Genomic DNA, 15,427 nt, shown 5'->3' on the forward strand with positions numbered 1-15,427 from the left:
GAAAAGAAGTAGACAGCTTCTGCTCCGATAGCCTAGCGCGCCATCTTGAATTGGAAAGGGGATTTAAACCGAAAAACAGGACAAGGAGGACTTGTAGGAGTTACACCGCTACGTGTGTCTGCGTATCGAGTCCTCACGGAACAGATCTAGTCATGGCTGTGGGCGTTTGGTAACACAGAGTGAAGGCGCATACGTGAGGAAATCAGCACTTGTTAGCCTTTACCCGGCTAGCGAGGAGGAGGGGCGAAGGGTTTGGGTGATTTTTTTTTTTTTTTTTTTTCTCCCGCAGCCGAAGTTGTTTGTTTATGTTATTCCAGGCAGACATGTCCTCTTCAAACCCAGGTAAAGTGCAACACAAGACACTGAGGTCATCTAAACGCGTACTGTTGACGGGTCATGGGCGTTTCCCCCCCGCACGGCTCCAGCGGAGACTTTCCTACAGATAGCGTGACAGCTACGTTAGCTTAGTAGCAAAGCTAATGCTACAGCAAGGCTAGCTGCTGAGTGGATCAGTGTTATCTAGCTAACATGTTAGCCACTTTAGCTACTAGCTGGCTATTAAAACAGCCCTGTTGTGCTTCTATTGACAGGCCAAATGAGTTAAGTTTAAAAAAAAAAAACCACATCTAAATTAGCTGACTAGCAAGCTGCGGTTGCTTATCTCTGCTCATCTGTTGCTATTTTTAGGTAATGTGTCTTACAAGATCTGTATCTGTAACGGTATGCTACATGTAGCTTTCACATTAGCTTGGTGTCGTCGTTGTCTTGGCTGACTACGATCTACAAACACTGATGACGAATAGCTGACGTCCAGAAAACTTAATGTTGATAACTGAGGCTGCGACATGAAACCAAAGTCAGCTCTGTGCGGTGACAGTGGAGTCAATGTGGCCTCGATCTAGTTTAGTTTCTTTTTCAGTGCTTGAGGCTCAAAGAGTAAATCACCTGTCATGCCTTCTACATTTCGTCTCTCTGTGCCTCTGTGTTTATTAATAGAGTTACCAGACCCAAATCTGGGTATGGGGGCAAGTGGGGCCCAAGGAAGTGGTGGGGCTGTTGTACCAAAGGGGACCAACAAAAGAAGAGCTGCGTAAGTTTGTGTGGCAGTGTTAACCCTTGTGCTGATATTTCATAATAACTTGTGTGCATTTGCTGACAGTTATAGTTTTGTTTTGACACTTGGTCAAAAGTCCTGTGAGAATATTTGTCTGATATGCGTCCACTTAGCACTTATTGTATTCGTATTCGTTTGTTGCACTTATGCACTTATGACTAATGGTGACTAGTAGTTCTCTTGAATACTTATGTTGAATACACTTATTGTAAGTCGCTTTGGATAAAAGCGTCTGCTAAATGACTGTAGTGTAATGTAATATGTCTCTCTTCTCACAGGCCTGACTTTGATGATGATGATGATGATGAAGGAAACAAGTTGTTCAGGTAAATTTGTCTCTCAGATTGTTCTGTCATAAAGCAAGATGAGGTTTATCAAGTGCTCGTATTGTCTGGGCTGCTGCTATAACAAGCAATGTTTTCTCTGGTTTTCCTCAGGTGTGATGATGAAACAGGAGGTGGCAATGACAAAGAGCGCTTTGCCAGGTAGGAGGACGAATTAAGAGACTTATGTATGTGAAGGGGGTGTAAGGGGAGCAACATTATTTATACAACAGCTACCCCCATGCTGCACTCCCTCTCATTTCCAGTTTTTTTTTTTTACCCTTACACTTTTTTTTTATTTTGGTAGTGATATTTGGGCCTGTGTTTTAGTGGGTTGGTTTCATTTCCAGGCTTTTGGAAGAAGATCAGAGTTTTGCAGATAAGGAAAAACAAGCCAGGTATGGCCTGTACCACTGAAGAAGGCTCCCTCTCCTGCTTGTTTCTATATCAACATTGAATGCACTGATTAAATACTATCTAGTCCTGGTGGGACCCCAGCACATTGTTATTTTGACAGCACAAAATTACCGGCATATTTCGGCGCTCTGTGAGTCTGTTTTGGTGCCTGTCAGAATGTTATGCTTATTTACCCCAGGCAGCTTGTTGTCTTTTTCAGCCCACTACTATTTTATACATCACTAACTGCTTCGCTGTGTGTGAATCAGGGACTTTTTTCACTTTGGTAATCCCTTCCTTTTGAGCAACTGTCCTTTCTGTCTCTTTTCTCCCCCCCTCTCAGGATATCTAAGTGGTCTTTCTCTCTCGGCACTTGCTCTCTTTTGTCACCAACTGGGCTTGAAAGACCAGAATCTTGCTTTCTCACTATCATTTTTTAAAGATAATTGATTTATAGTTTTGTGCAACTATTATTTCTCTCACCTTCTCTCATTCTCACCTCTTTTTCCCGGTTGCCATATTACATTGCAGCATTAACTCTAAACTCTACTCCATGTTGTCCACCTGCCCATCTGTTTCCCCCATCTCAATCCCTCCTTTCCTGTCCACCTCTGCCTCTGGTCGTCGTTTCCTCGTTTCAGGGAGAACCACAGTGAGATTGAGAGGCGAAGGCGGAACAAGATGACGGCCTACATCACAGAATTGTCAGACATGGTGCCCACCTGCAGTGCACTAGCAAGGAAGCCAGACAAACTAACTATCCTGCGAATGGCCGTGTCCCATATGAAATCTCTAAGGGGAAGTGGAAATACCAACTCGGATGGGTCGTACAAACCTTCCTTTCTCACTGACCAGGTATGAGCAACTGAGAGAGTGAAATGTAGAAATTGAGATGGGAAATCTTAAAACTAGCTGAAAGCATGTTCAGAGTGGGCAACAAATTTGGACAAGCCAGAACTACTTTTTACTGACTGTCTTTGACATTGCTGGTGTAATCTAGATTTGGAATGTTAAAACTGATATTTTTCTTTTACCATACTTCACCAGCCTTTCTTCCAGGCCGTTGGTCAACTTGTACACTTTTTTTAAAAAGAAACTTTTTGAATATGTAATTACTGTAAGTGACCCCCTGGTGAAGCTCCCTGCTGACAGGTGAAATGAAGCAACTGGTGTCATTATCATGGACGTAGCACATATCTTTATACACCTTCACCATGTCAAAAATGTAGAAAGCCATTACAAGGACCATAATGGATCAATTAGGTAAGATTAGATTCAGCCTTATTGTCATTGCACACAGTAAAGGGACTGAGACACAGAAGTACACACACACACACACACACACACACACACACACACACACACACACACACACACACACACACACACACACACACACAAATTTGATTCATGCTCCATGATAGGTCTCTCATCCACACTGCTTAGCCTGCCTTTGCTGCCATCTGTCAATAGGAACTGAAGCACCTCATCCTGGAGGCAGCCGACGGCTTCCTGTTCGTGGTGTCATGCGAGACTGGCCGCATTGTTTACGTCTCTGACTCGCTGACACCTGTCCTCAACCAGGCACAGTCTGAATGGCTTGGCTCCTCCCTGTATGACCAGCTCCATCCGGATGACACAGAAAAGCTCAGAGAGCAGCTTTCTACTGCCGAGAATAACAATACAGGTACACAGCAGACACCAAATAGGCAGACAGTAGTCTATTTGTTATCATTAATTATTCCCAAAGTGTCTTCGTCAATATCAAAAATGTTGGCACATGATCGCTCATTACACCTTTTTTTGAGTCTATTCTTTGTTTACCCGTAAAGGGAGGATGTTGGACTTGAAGACAGGAACAGTGAAGAAAGAAGGCCAGCAGTCGTCATCCAGAATGACTATGGGAGCCCGTCGATCATTCATATGCAGAATGAGGTGTGACTCATACTACAGTTAGTTTTCCAGTTCATCAGTAATATTTATGTGTGTCCAGATGAATAAATTGTCCATGTTATGGCCTGTGTGTATTTTCAGGTGTGGCTCTTGTCCTGTGGAACCGATGTCCATGAACAGACTGAACTTCCTTAGGAATAGAAACAGGTGACCACAACCAAACTGTCTTTCTTTTGCTTTTTTTTAAAATGGAGTTGGGATTACTGTGCAGATATAATCGTACCTGGAGTAGCTCGGTAGCACATAAGCACAATTTTCTTTCTGGCACAGTAATATGACTGATTCATTCTGAAGTATATATTATCATTTCTTCCTTTATCGCAGGAATGGTTTGGGTACAGCCAAGGAAGGAGAACCCCAGTATGTAGTGGTCCACTGTACAGGATACATCAAGTCCTGGCCCCCTTCAGGTAAAACTAGTTATTTTACTAGGGTTAGCCATATATAGCTATCTGTTAAATTTGTTTGTAATATGGCTAGTACCCTGTAAATGGTGCTAAACCTTTTCATGAGTTATTCTTTTAGGCCCATGTTAACACACTTTTTTTGCATGTTTGTGTTTAGGAGTATCATTAACAGACGATGAATCAGACAACACTCAGGGGAGTCGCTACTGTCTGGTTGCAATCGGGAGATTACAGGTATGATGGATACCTCGTGTGTAGAGACACACACACACACACACACACACGCACACACACACACGTGGCTTTACATTGAAGCAAGTCGCGCAATGACAAAATAATTTTTGAACTGATCATGTAAGGTCATTATTATGTAGTATATTTATTTGATACAATGAAATAAAAGTTGTTGGTATGGCTCTTTACATCTTAACTGCATTTTTATATTTCCTACAAACTGCAGTAATGTTTGATCCTTCTAAGAATCATGTTTGAACAATCTAAGAATATAATCACCTTTACTGATGGTGGAATAGAAATGTATATTTCTTTGAATTTTTTTTGGAAAGTGCATCTACCACTAGGCAGTATTTTCTGGTCACAATCTATGGTCTTCTCTAAAGTGGACTTTTGCACCGTTACAGTGTGTTTTGAAATCATTTTTACAAGCAGTCAATTGTAATAACATCCATAATATTCTTGCCTTTTGAGTTACACTCAAAACATAGATAACCAAATTAAATTGAAAATATAAATAAATGGGATTCATGCACAGTGTGGCTTTTAAAGTATCGCACTTGTTTTGACCCATTTAACATTATAGTGGTAGCTTGCATCCTTTAGGGTAAAATGCTTGTATTAAAATCTTTTTCTTCCGTTTTAGGTTACTTGTTGCCCAGGTGAGACCGACATCAACAGTATTAGTGTTCCAGTGGAGTTCATCTCACGCCATAACTGTCAGGGCATGTTCACCTTCGTAGACCACCGCTGCATGGCAGCTGTCGCCTACCAGCCACAGGTAAGACTCTTTGATTGTGGAAACGTCAGATTTCATCCTCTAAGGACCTTTGTGCCAGAAGTTGCCGTACATGTCTTCTAAGCTAATGGTGGTTTTATTATCTGCTGTGTGTTGCAGGAATTATTGGGGAAGAATATTCTCGAGTTTGCCCACCCTGAAGACCAGGGCTTACTGAGAGACAGCTTCCAACAGGTAGGTCAATGTCAATACGTGCAGCTTTTTTAGGACTTATCTTGTGGTTGTACTACTACATTAATGAGTTTACATGCACTTACAAGAATGAAAGAAAAGATGACTACATGTAGCAACATTGTAGACAGAATTAATTCATTCAAAGTCAGACTAAAACTGACCGAAGTAGTCTCTAAGTCTGAATCAGCCACTTTCCACAGCTAAAAATGTAATGCTGGTAAAATTCAGCTACATTCATGCTGTAAAGAAAACTGCTCCCTCTCACTTAAGAGCCTGACTCGAATTATCAGTGTAACCTGTTATCTCTCTATAACTCTGTTTCTTGTTTGCATTGATGATGAAAACCCCAGATTGTGACTGTTTGGTGTGTTGGATTTGTGCCAACAGGTGGTGAAGCTGAAGGGCCAGGTCCTGTCAGTGATGTTCCGGTTTCGCTCCAAATCGAGAGAGTGGATCTGGATGAGAACCAGCTCCTTCACCTTCCAGAACCCGTTTTCAGAGGAGATTGAGTATATAATCTGCACCAATGTCAATGTCAAGTGAGTCACACACATATTTTACCAATGCCGATGATTATGTAACATGATTACACATGTTGTACTGTCAAATACAGTACATAATGAAACCATCGACGTTTTGAAGTGTGACTGTTGTGAAAATCCCTCTGTCTGAATGCTTACCTATCACCCTCCATCCCCAGTTCCTCTTACGCCCTTACCACAACCCCTTTTAATAAACCACACACTGATCACTCTCTCCCTACACCTCTCCTTTGCACCCATCTCTGATTGTGGGGCAGTAGAAACTCAACTCAGGACCCCCTCACACCCATCTCCTCCCCAGTCGGCTTGCTGCCCCCCTCTCTGGGTCAGAGCAGCCCAAACTGCCCTCCTGTAATGCTCAGCCCTGGGCAGGTGGCCACCAGGTGAGACCAGGCCTGGCCTGACTATCCTCCCCCTGCATGGGAGAACAGGGGCTGCCTCTTCGTGGGAGACTACTGTGGTTTCTAGCAAACTGCAGTCCTTCTGTTATAGTTTTTGTTTCCTACTCTGGGTGATTCTTCTCTCCCCTGTATTTGTCTCTGTAGCGTTTAGAAAAATAGAGCTGTTTTCTAATTAGGAGCATGTCTAATAGCAAGTAGTGAATATGGACTTTTAACACAGGTAGTCTAGCATGTTAGCAGTATGTATTTGTATAGCAGACCTTTCCTGTCACTGTCTTCCTCTTCTCTCTTGTTTCTATTTTTATGTTGCCATGGTGACCGGTGGCGGGTTAAGTGCTGTTTTGTCAGCAGGTGTTTGGGCTTCTAACTCAACAGTGGATGGGCATGGAAATGGAAATGAGGCTATTTTAGACCGTCTCTCTCTGTCCCTCTCTGTTTCCCTTTTCAGGCAGCTACAGCAGCAGCAGGCCGAGCTAGAGGGAGGTGGGGCCAGAGACGGACTGTATGAGGCAGGACCAATCGCCCTCTCACAGGTAAGGCCATGCACATGTGGGGACACATGAATGTACAGTACATGTCCAGTTTGATCGAAGCATAGATTACATGTTTTCTCTTGGGTCCTTTGTCCCTTGCTGTAGTAACTGGTCAGGCCTTTTTGTGGCCGGATGTTGATTGTTTGCTCAGAAGGAAAACAGAACAGGATGTTGAGAGAGACCCATTATCAGGAATGCCTGTTGTTCATGCTTGAATTAAATGGAACACATTTTCTGTCGTACTTTTGTTATCAAAATATATTTTAAGCCTGGAAGTGTTCCCAACAAAAATCAATTGGATTGGTTTGTAGGTTCCTGACTTAAAGTGCCACATTTGATCACAGTCTTAACTTAAACTCTTTTAAAATTTTAGTCTCTCTTTTCTGCTATGTGTTATAAAATGAATCTCCCTATCGAGCTCTCTCACTTATTTGTCGGCATACTAATATCTCATATGACAACAGTCAAAATAGCTACAGTTCCTACAGATGATAGTACAACAAGGGAATATGAGAAGTAAACAATAGATGTTTGTCAATATTTGCCTCGGCACATATCTGACAAAATGTTGGATGTACCAAGTTGTCAGTTAAACTGCCATGGAACTGTGCCAGTAGTGGTTGCTACTAGCAACACATTATTCGACTCAACCATGCCGTTGGCAGAACACTTATTCATTTCTTTATGTGCCCTTTATTTACCTGTTATTCTTTTTTCCTAATTGTATGACTGCTGCTCCTGTCTACCCTGTAAAGATGGGCTGTTATATTGTATTCACTGTAAAGACAAATCTGGTTTTTGGCTAGAAACAAAATGATATAGAGCTTGGCAGTTGTCACCTGCTTCCATGATTTCAGCCTCCCCCATCTGTTGTGAATGTTATAAGATTAATTACAGAAATGATTACTGATTTATTTTTGGTGGTCTTCAGATGCCGGTGCAGCCAGTGACAGCAGCAGGGCCGGACCTCAGCAAGAGCCTTGAGAAGCCAGAGCTCTACCCCTCCCTTTTCCAAGGCCCAGATCAGACCAAGGGCCTGCCCTCCACCTCCACTCCCACCACACAGATCTATCCTCCAGCCAATAGCTTCGCTGCTGGTCGTTCCAATGATGCATACAGGTGGGAATAGGTCTTCAGTGCGTATAGGTGTCTGTGCATGTGGTTACATGTACACCAGATCTTAAGGTCTAAGAAAAGACTAGACTCCTGCACCTCGTCTGGGCTCTGTTTTCAGGCTTCAGAAAATCTAGCGTGTGTCAGGAGACTTTGCCAGTCACAGGTCCTTTCAGAGAGAATGTGTTCCTATTGGCTGTTCTACAAATGCAGATGCTTGACCAACATTTGCAACAAGTGCCAACACTGCAAAGCAACCCCGACAGACTTATCTGATGGAGTGAAAATGTAGCTAGTAGTTTATACTTCTGCTAACTGTAGCCAAAGTTTCCCTGCTGCAGCTGTCACATGGTAGCTCACAGCATTTAGCAGAAGGCTTAACTATTAGCAACATTTTCTCATCATCTCTGAAACACTTCACCAATATGATAGCTAGCTTGAGCCGCAAATCACAGTATGTAATCTCAAAGTGCTTTACAGACACACAAGTTAAGTAGGAAAACGGGAGGGTAATTCTTATGGAATCACGATCAATAGGATGTTTGACTTGATTGACCAGTATTTATATAGGTTAATGTATGAAGAGCATGCATAATGCCTGCGCTCGTCTGGTGGTGGGGCCTAAGACTGAGAAGAGGAGCTAGAGGATGAGGGTTGTATCATTTTTATTTGGCCTTCGTCTTGAAAACTCCCTTACCCTGTGGTACCACTTAAATGACAATCTGCTAAAAGGTTATTGTGGCATTTGTTCCTGTTTATGCCAAAAATGTATTGCTTACCACGGCTTAAATTTGGGATTACAGTGAATATGTCAAATTTAGTTGGTGGTGTACCTAATTTGAGATCTGAAGATAATGAAATAGTTATTTACTGTACTATATGACAGGCCAAAGTGACTCTTTGCTGCAGTGAGCGTGAGTGAATTGACACATTTATGTAACCTACAAACTGATTTGCATGTCTAAAGGTTTTGCCTATCAGAGCAGAGCTAGCAGGGCAACTTCTTTTGTATGATATTGGTTTGTGTGCAACAACAGCGTATGAGGTAAACTCCCAGTTCCCTCAAATGTGAGTCAGCCACATAAAGGGTTTAAGAGAATAAAGGCTTCCCCCATGTGCGTTAAGTGGGTGCAGATGCTGCCTGACAATGATGACATTAGAATGTATTCCTAAAAGCAGTTATTGTATCTTTCAAGTACATACTCGCTGCTATGCTGACTTTGAATACGATTTATTTATTTGCTTATAATCTTTAATTCATAGTGGGTTTTTTGTTTTGCGTTTCTATTATGTTTGATAAGAGGATAATTTTTTATTTTCCATGTTTATGTTATGATGATTATCTTATTAGATGACAGTCAGGTAACCGTGCTCGCACCCTCTTCACTTTTGTCTGCAGGCCCCTCAACATGACTCCACAGATGGCACAACCCTCCCACTCAGCAGGGCAGATGCTGGCTCAGATTTCTCGTCAGAATGGAGCCCCACAGTCAGTTACCCCCTCCAGCACTGGCAGCCCCCTTCATGGAGGACCAGCAGGAGGATGGCCTGTAGCTGCAGCTGGAGTCAGACCACAATTTAATAACCAGGTAAGCCGATACAACGGGAGTCATTATCTGACTTTGTTTTGCCTTTGTTAGTATGTTTAGCCAATCTTCATTCACAAATGATACTTAATATAATTACACTTTATTGTGTCTATCCCAGTTATTGATCATCACTTATTTACCATCGACCCCACCTACCTACTAGTCAGTAAATTGAGTCACTCTTCCTATTCTAACCAGCAGGTGGCTCCCCAGGCTGCAAAGACCATGTCTCCACAGTTTGCTCCCATAGTAGGATTTGGCGGTGGCTCTTCCAACTCTTTTAGCCATATGCCGACAGGTGCCGCTCCCACCCAAACCAACAACGCAAACTACCCGCCCATTAATGCACATGCAAATCTCAACACCAATGGTTATGGTAGGTTGTGTGCATATATCGTTGAACCTGTGTTTCTCTGTGTTATACCGATGCATCATCTCACCTCGCTGTGCTTTATCCCAGATGGCTCTCGGTCTGGGCCGCAGTTCCCCTCTCAGGCAGTAGAGGCAGTGTGGCCCCAGTGGCAAGGCCAGCAGCACTCGCAGAGTAATGCAGAGCAGCATCCTCGCGCTCAGGGCAACCAGCAAGACATGTTTCCTGTGAGTGAAACCAGCCTTACCCCTCTCTAAAGCAATTTTTTTTCTTTCTGACACTTAAAATAAATCTCTTTGTCTCTCAATCTGATTCAGGATGTGTTGTCTATGCTGGACCAGCCTGCCAACTTCAACGGCGACGACTTTGAGATTCCCCTGTACTCCTCGTTTGACCAGTGACCTGGTCCACCCCTTTTGTGTTCTTGAGTGTTTTTGCCCTCACTCTTCCTTATATTATATAGCTTTTCTGCTCCTCTTTTCTTCCTGATCTTGAGAGTAGCACTCTTTCCTTGCTATGCATGGCTTAAATTGCACTGCCACAAGCCAGTTAAAGAAGGAGGGATATATCTGACTGCAGATATAACGGGAGGAAAATCAAGGATTTGCTACTGACTAAAAGACAATTATTTTATCAATATTACAATCATTCTCTAGCTAGCACTTCCCAAAGCTCAACAACCTATGTTGTAGATATGTGATATATATAAATATATATAAAAAGCGCACAATCACCCAACCACACTTGAATAGAGTAAACAAAACTCAAACTCTGGTAAACATACACAGGAAATAAAAGCACACACACACACACACACACACACACACACACACACACACACACACACACACACACACACAAACAAACAACGGCCTTTTATTCTGAAATGTTCCTAATTTTTCTCAGGCATTGATGAAGAGTGTATTTTGCTGTTTTAGCCTTTTAGCATGTAGACTAATCACTTCCATCGTTGATTTAAACTCTCAGGAATTTGCAGGTATATACAGCTTTGGTGATTCTGTTTTGTTGTAATTCTCAGCTGTTGCATGCAAACCACCACCACGGTCTGTGCTAACCTCGCTCACAGTTTTAAATCCACAGCATGTCTCTGCATGTCAGCACCACTTTCATGGAGCACTTCTACAATGTGTAGATTTGTACTGAATACAGTTTGGTGGCTTCACCTATAAATTTTATTATTTTGTGTATCCTCTTGAGGAGTTTTTTTCCTCATTGAATGATGTCCTCCAACAGACAAACAGTGTTAACAATGGCTACATACTGTTTGTCTAGGTGCCCATTGGAAATGTGTACAATCGATTTTTCTTTGCCTACATACCTTATATACAGTATGCATGTGTGTATGTAAAATGGATGCGTACAGTGTCATTATCAACTGTAACACAGTCCTAGGGTTTCTGACTTGCTTGATAATCTTCTTTCTGTCGCCCTGCATTACCCTGTACCAAGTATGGGCTTTTTGTACTCCTTTTTGTAAAATAATATTAAGAGAAGAAATCACACAGCAATAATTAACAAGCAGGAATTGTGTACTTTTAAAGCCATTCTTTATTTGTTGTCAAATGTTCCCCTTGATTTAATGTTATTTTAAAATGGAGAGATATGGTAGTTATGTTTGATTATTGTTATTTTGGATCTTTTGATTTCTCTATCACCCTATTCTGATTGGTATTTAATTAATGGTTTGATCAGGGTATTCAGGATTAAAATGGAATACACTGAGCTGAAAACAATATGATCTATTAGTGATAATGCCCTAAAAGTATTTTGTCTCCTTTGTGGCTAACGTCGATATTTGCCAATAAGGTCAAATTATATGTGACATACAATCATTTTTTGGTGAATTTGTATAAAAATGTTGTGGGATAAATTTGACCCTTTTTTGTTACAGTTTTCCATCGTCTGTGTGAAACACTTGCACACCTATTACAAATTATGTAATTGTATGTAAACCAATGTTGATAATTGTCCATTTTTAATCTTCAACAGGATGGTATGTTGGTGACTGTGTTGTCTTTGTTATTGGTTGCTCTGTATCCAGGTTTTCTTTTTCAATGATGTGAACTTTTATCACTCATAGAAAAACAAATATAATTATACTGTACATGAAATGTTAAACGAGAGAAAGAAGTGTTTGTTTTTTGTATTAAATTGTTGAAAGCGAAGAAATTGGACAGCAAATGCTTCTTATCAGCTGTGGTAGGTCATAGCCGGGTTAGTCCACACACAGTATCATTTAATCCTTGATTACAAAGTCAAATGTATTTCCTGTGTTGCTCGTGATAGCTGTTCTAGCAGTCTACTCTACTGATCACACTCATGCAATAGTCAAGGCTGTTTTCAGTGACATCCATGCATGTATTCGCTTTCTTTAAACAGTTTTAAGTTCTTAATTGGTGCAGAAACAAAAGCCAACTTTTCTTTGATTGGGCTGTATCTGTTTTCTTTCTCCATTGTATATCAGTGAAGACTCAAGACATCTGTGGGTATCTACTGGGATCAGTTTCCACCTTCGTCCTGTCCTCTCTTTCACAGCCCGGGGGTGAAAACAGGTGGCATTCATTTCTTGTACAGGTCTAAGATAGGTTTACTGTGCCCTGTTTTGGTTGCACTTGATTGACGTCTTGTGCTGTAAATCTTGTTTCGCCAGAATCATCTCAATGCAGACGGCCTCTTCTCACAGGTTCTTGCATAGAGTCACTTTACTCTTAACGTGTGTGTGCGCGTGCGCGTGTGTGCGTGTGCGCGCGCGCCTTTAGTGGCATCAGAATACAAGCAATCTGCATTTTTTTGGTCAGGATCAGTTTCACTCCTCAAGTGGATTGCTAGTAAGGTGTCATATCCTCTTTCTCTTTCTTAACCTTTTTTTTTTTTTTTTTTTTCTTTATGCATCTTGACCACTCTGTACTCTAGTAGGCCATAAAAATGAAATGATTATGCATGTGTGCAGGGGGTTTGTATACAGTCAACTGATTGATTCAGTATAGACGGAGCATTTTAATCTGCACACTACTTTTTGCTTTATAAACCTTAAAAAGGTTGTGTACGGATGGATGTAATTGTCGTGTTGTCGTGTGTCCATTCCTCTTGCTGACCAGGGATCCAGTGACTCCTGTTAAGGTGTCATCTCCTGTTAAGGTCTCATCTCCTGAAGAGACCAGAGAGATGACTGGGTGTTCTAATCTCAGGAACGGCCTGGTCGTTACCAAACTCCTTATTATCTATTCATGGAGGACACAGGTGCCAAATAGGGCTCCGTGTGTCTCGTCTTTGGGAGGACAGTAGGTGTCAATGTGGGGAGAAAAGAAAACAGCGCGAGATGTAGAGGAATGGATTGTCGTATTCAGACAAAACAGAGCACGAGTTGGTTTCTCAGTTTGAAACTGCAGCAGCTTGATGGATTGTACCGTAACATCAACAAAGGAACTGCTAGACACCATTTAAATAAAGATATACTGGATTTTTTAATAATTTAAGCATTAGTGCAACTACTTTGATGATTAAGTAGTTCCCACAAGAAGGAAGAAAACAGATGAGATAACGCCTGAGGATTTGATACTTTATTTGATACTTTTTTTTTTTTTTTTTGTGGATTTGTCAACATGGACCCTCCAGTCGTCTCGGTGTCGAGGTTGGATGTGGATGTGGATCTTGGTTTTGCCCTCTTCTTCTTCTTCCTGCTCTGCTTCTTCTTGTTGGTGACCATAGTTCGCTGCGGTCAGATGGTGCTTGACCCTTACAGTAATATCTCTGTCGCCACATACCAGGAGGCACAAACAGAGGAGTGATGGACCTACAAATTATAGTCTACAGTAAAGCCATTTATTCAAACTACTCCAATCGGATAACAAAAATGAGTTGCCTCAAGCCAAAGAATATTTTAAGTCTTATTTTATGACAGAATCACTCTGGTGGAGTTTTGTCCAACACTTTCTTAACTTTTATATAGTTTCAACCTAAGTAAATCAAACTTTTGTACAAAAAAAGGTGTCTACGAGCAGCATCCAACAACTGCAAATGATGTAAGTATGCTATGTAAATTACAAAATACACTTAACATATAGTGTTGTAAATGCATATGAATAACTAGGTATTCATGGTTTAAAAATAAGAGATGGATGGAAAACTAAAAGATAGATCAAGTAGTTTTAAAATAATTAAAATGTTGGTGAAATGTTATTATTTAAATGACTATTTACTATGAGTGCTATATGGTCAAGACATGATTAAATATTTTCACCACATATACCTAGACATTTGAAAAACTAATTATTTCATCCAGGTAGGCCTTTCTAGTATGATAAACATATATTCCTGCATGCCCACATATTAACACATTTATATACTAAAAAAGGAGTGCATATAAAGTGTTGTTTGTTTAGCTCAACTGGTAAATAAACAATTAACAATTCATCAGCAAACACTGGTGTCCTGTCAGAGCCTGTTCATTTAATCAGATGTACTTTACAAAAAAGGCATATCTCACCGGGAGACAACAGGCCCCATTCTCCTTGTTTCATACAAAGATACAAATAGCAAAACTTTTGACAGAGAGGCTGAGTCCAAGAGATTAAGTGTGATTTATTCATCATACAAGAGTGTACATTGTGAAAAGCTGTTTGATAAAGACAGAGGCAAATGCTTTCCCCTCCACACTAATAGAGCACAGATGTTACATATTCTCAATGTGGACATAAAACACAAAACAGATGTTTTGCTCTTTGTCACACAATGTTTTGGAGATTTTGCACAAACTTTCATGCAAGATACTTGTTATTGAACAAATCAAATAAAGCCTTTAGTTTGAAGCACATGTTGGCAATTCAACAGTGGTAAGTCTTTCAATAGATACATATCCATAATAAAAGGCTGAGTCAAGAAGGAATCAGGAGAGAGTATTCATGTGCACCCTCAAGTGGTGAAAATGAGTGATTACCGATTAACAGTAATTAAAACTAAAGGACAGGAATAATGTGAATAGTAGGAGTCAGAGAACCTTTTCCACAGTCCCTTTTAGTCAGATGTGAATTTTCGACTAGCAACGTTTTGAACATTTGCTTGAAAAAGTGACTCTTATATATTCATATATTAAGCTTTAAACGCTTCGAAGCCACACAATTACACCTAATGCTCCTATAATAATTAATGAATAAATACTAATCCATCTTGGTATCGTTCAGAAACTCCATAATGAGCGCCGATAGGTTGCTAGTTAATTCAATAATTGCCATTTCTCACTTAACCCTTTCATGCATAGAGGTCACTACAGTGGACAGCTATTCAAATGTTGTTTTCTTGTATATGCATGGGTTTTGATGGCATAGTTGCACATCAGCCACTACAATAGCGCTCACTGTAGTGGCTGATGTGCAACTATGCCATCAAAACCCATGCATCTACAAGAAAACAACATTTGAATAGCTGTCCACTGTAGTGACCTCTATGCATGAAAGGGTTA

The 15,427-nt window shown here is 40.9% G+C and overlaps 1 protein-coding gene across 5 annotated transcripts; it reads left to right on the plus strand.

The window, feature by feature from the left end:
* Positions 1–12,539, plus strand: arnt (aryl hydrocarbon receptor nuclear translocator). 5 transcript variants are annotated; one of them, XM_054621035.1, is made up of 21 exons: positions 1–342; positions 997–1,090; positions 1,393–1,440; positions 1,552–1,599; positions 1,788–1,835; positions 2,475–2,688; positions 3,307–3,520; positions 3,666–3,768; positions 3,868–3,933; positions 4,111–4,196; positions 4,351–4,427; positions 5,074–5,208; positions 5,326–5,400; positions 5,788–5,939; positions 6,203–6,325; positions 6,792–6,876; positions 7,808–7,995; positions 9,389–9,578; positions 9,777–9,954; positions 10,039–10,175; positions 10,266–12,539. In XM_054621035.1, the coding sequence occupies exons 1-21, from the start codon at positions 306–308 to the stop codon at positions 10,347–10,349; spliced, it is 2,382 nt and encodes a 793-aa protein (XP_054477010.1). In that variant the 5' UTR covers positions 1–305; the 3' UTR covers positions 10,350–12,539. The 5 variants fall into 5 exon arrangements, with proteins under 5 accessions (XP_054477010.1, XP_054477011.1, XP_054477012.1 ...); XM_054621036.1 differs by having other exon boundaries at positions 9,780–9,954; XM_054621037.1 differs by lacking the exon at positions 1,788–1,835.
* The last annotated feature ends 2,888 nt before the right edge of the window (positions 12,540–15,427 follow it).

Source organism: Anoplopoma fimbria, chromosome 20 (assembly GCF_027596085.1).
Source record: "Anoplopoma fimbria isolate UVic2021 breed Golden Eagle Sablefish chromosome 20, Afim_UVic_2022, whole genome shotgun sequence".
NCBI lineage: Eukaryota > Metazoa > Chordata > Actinopteri > Perciformes > Anoplopomatidae > Anoplopoma > Anoplopoma fimbria.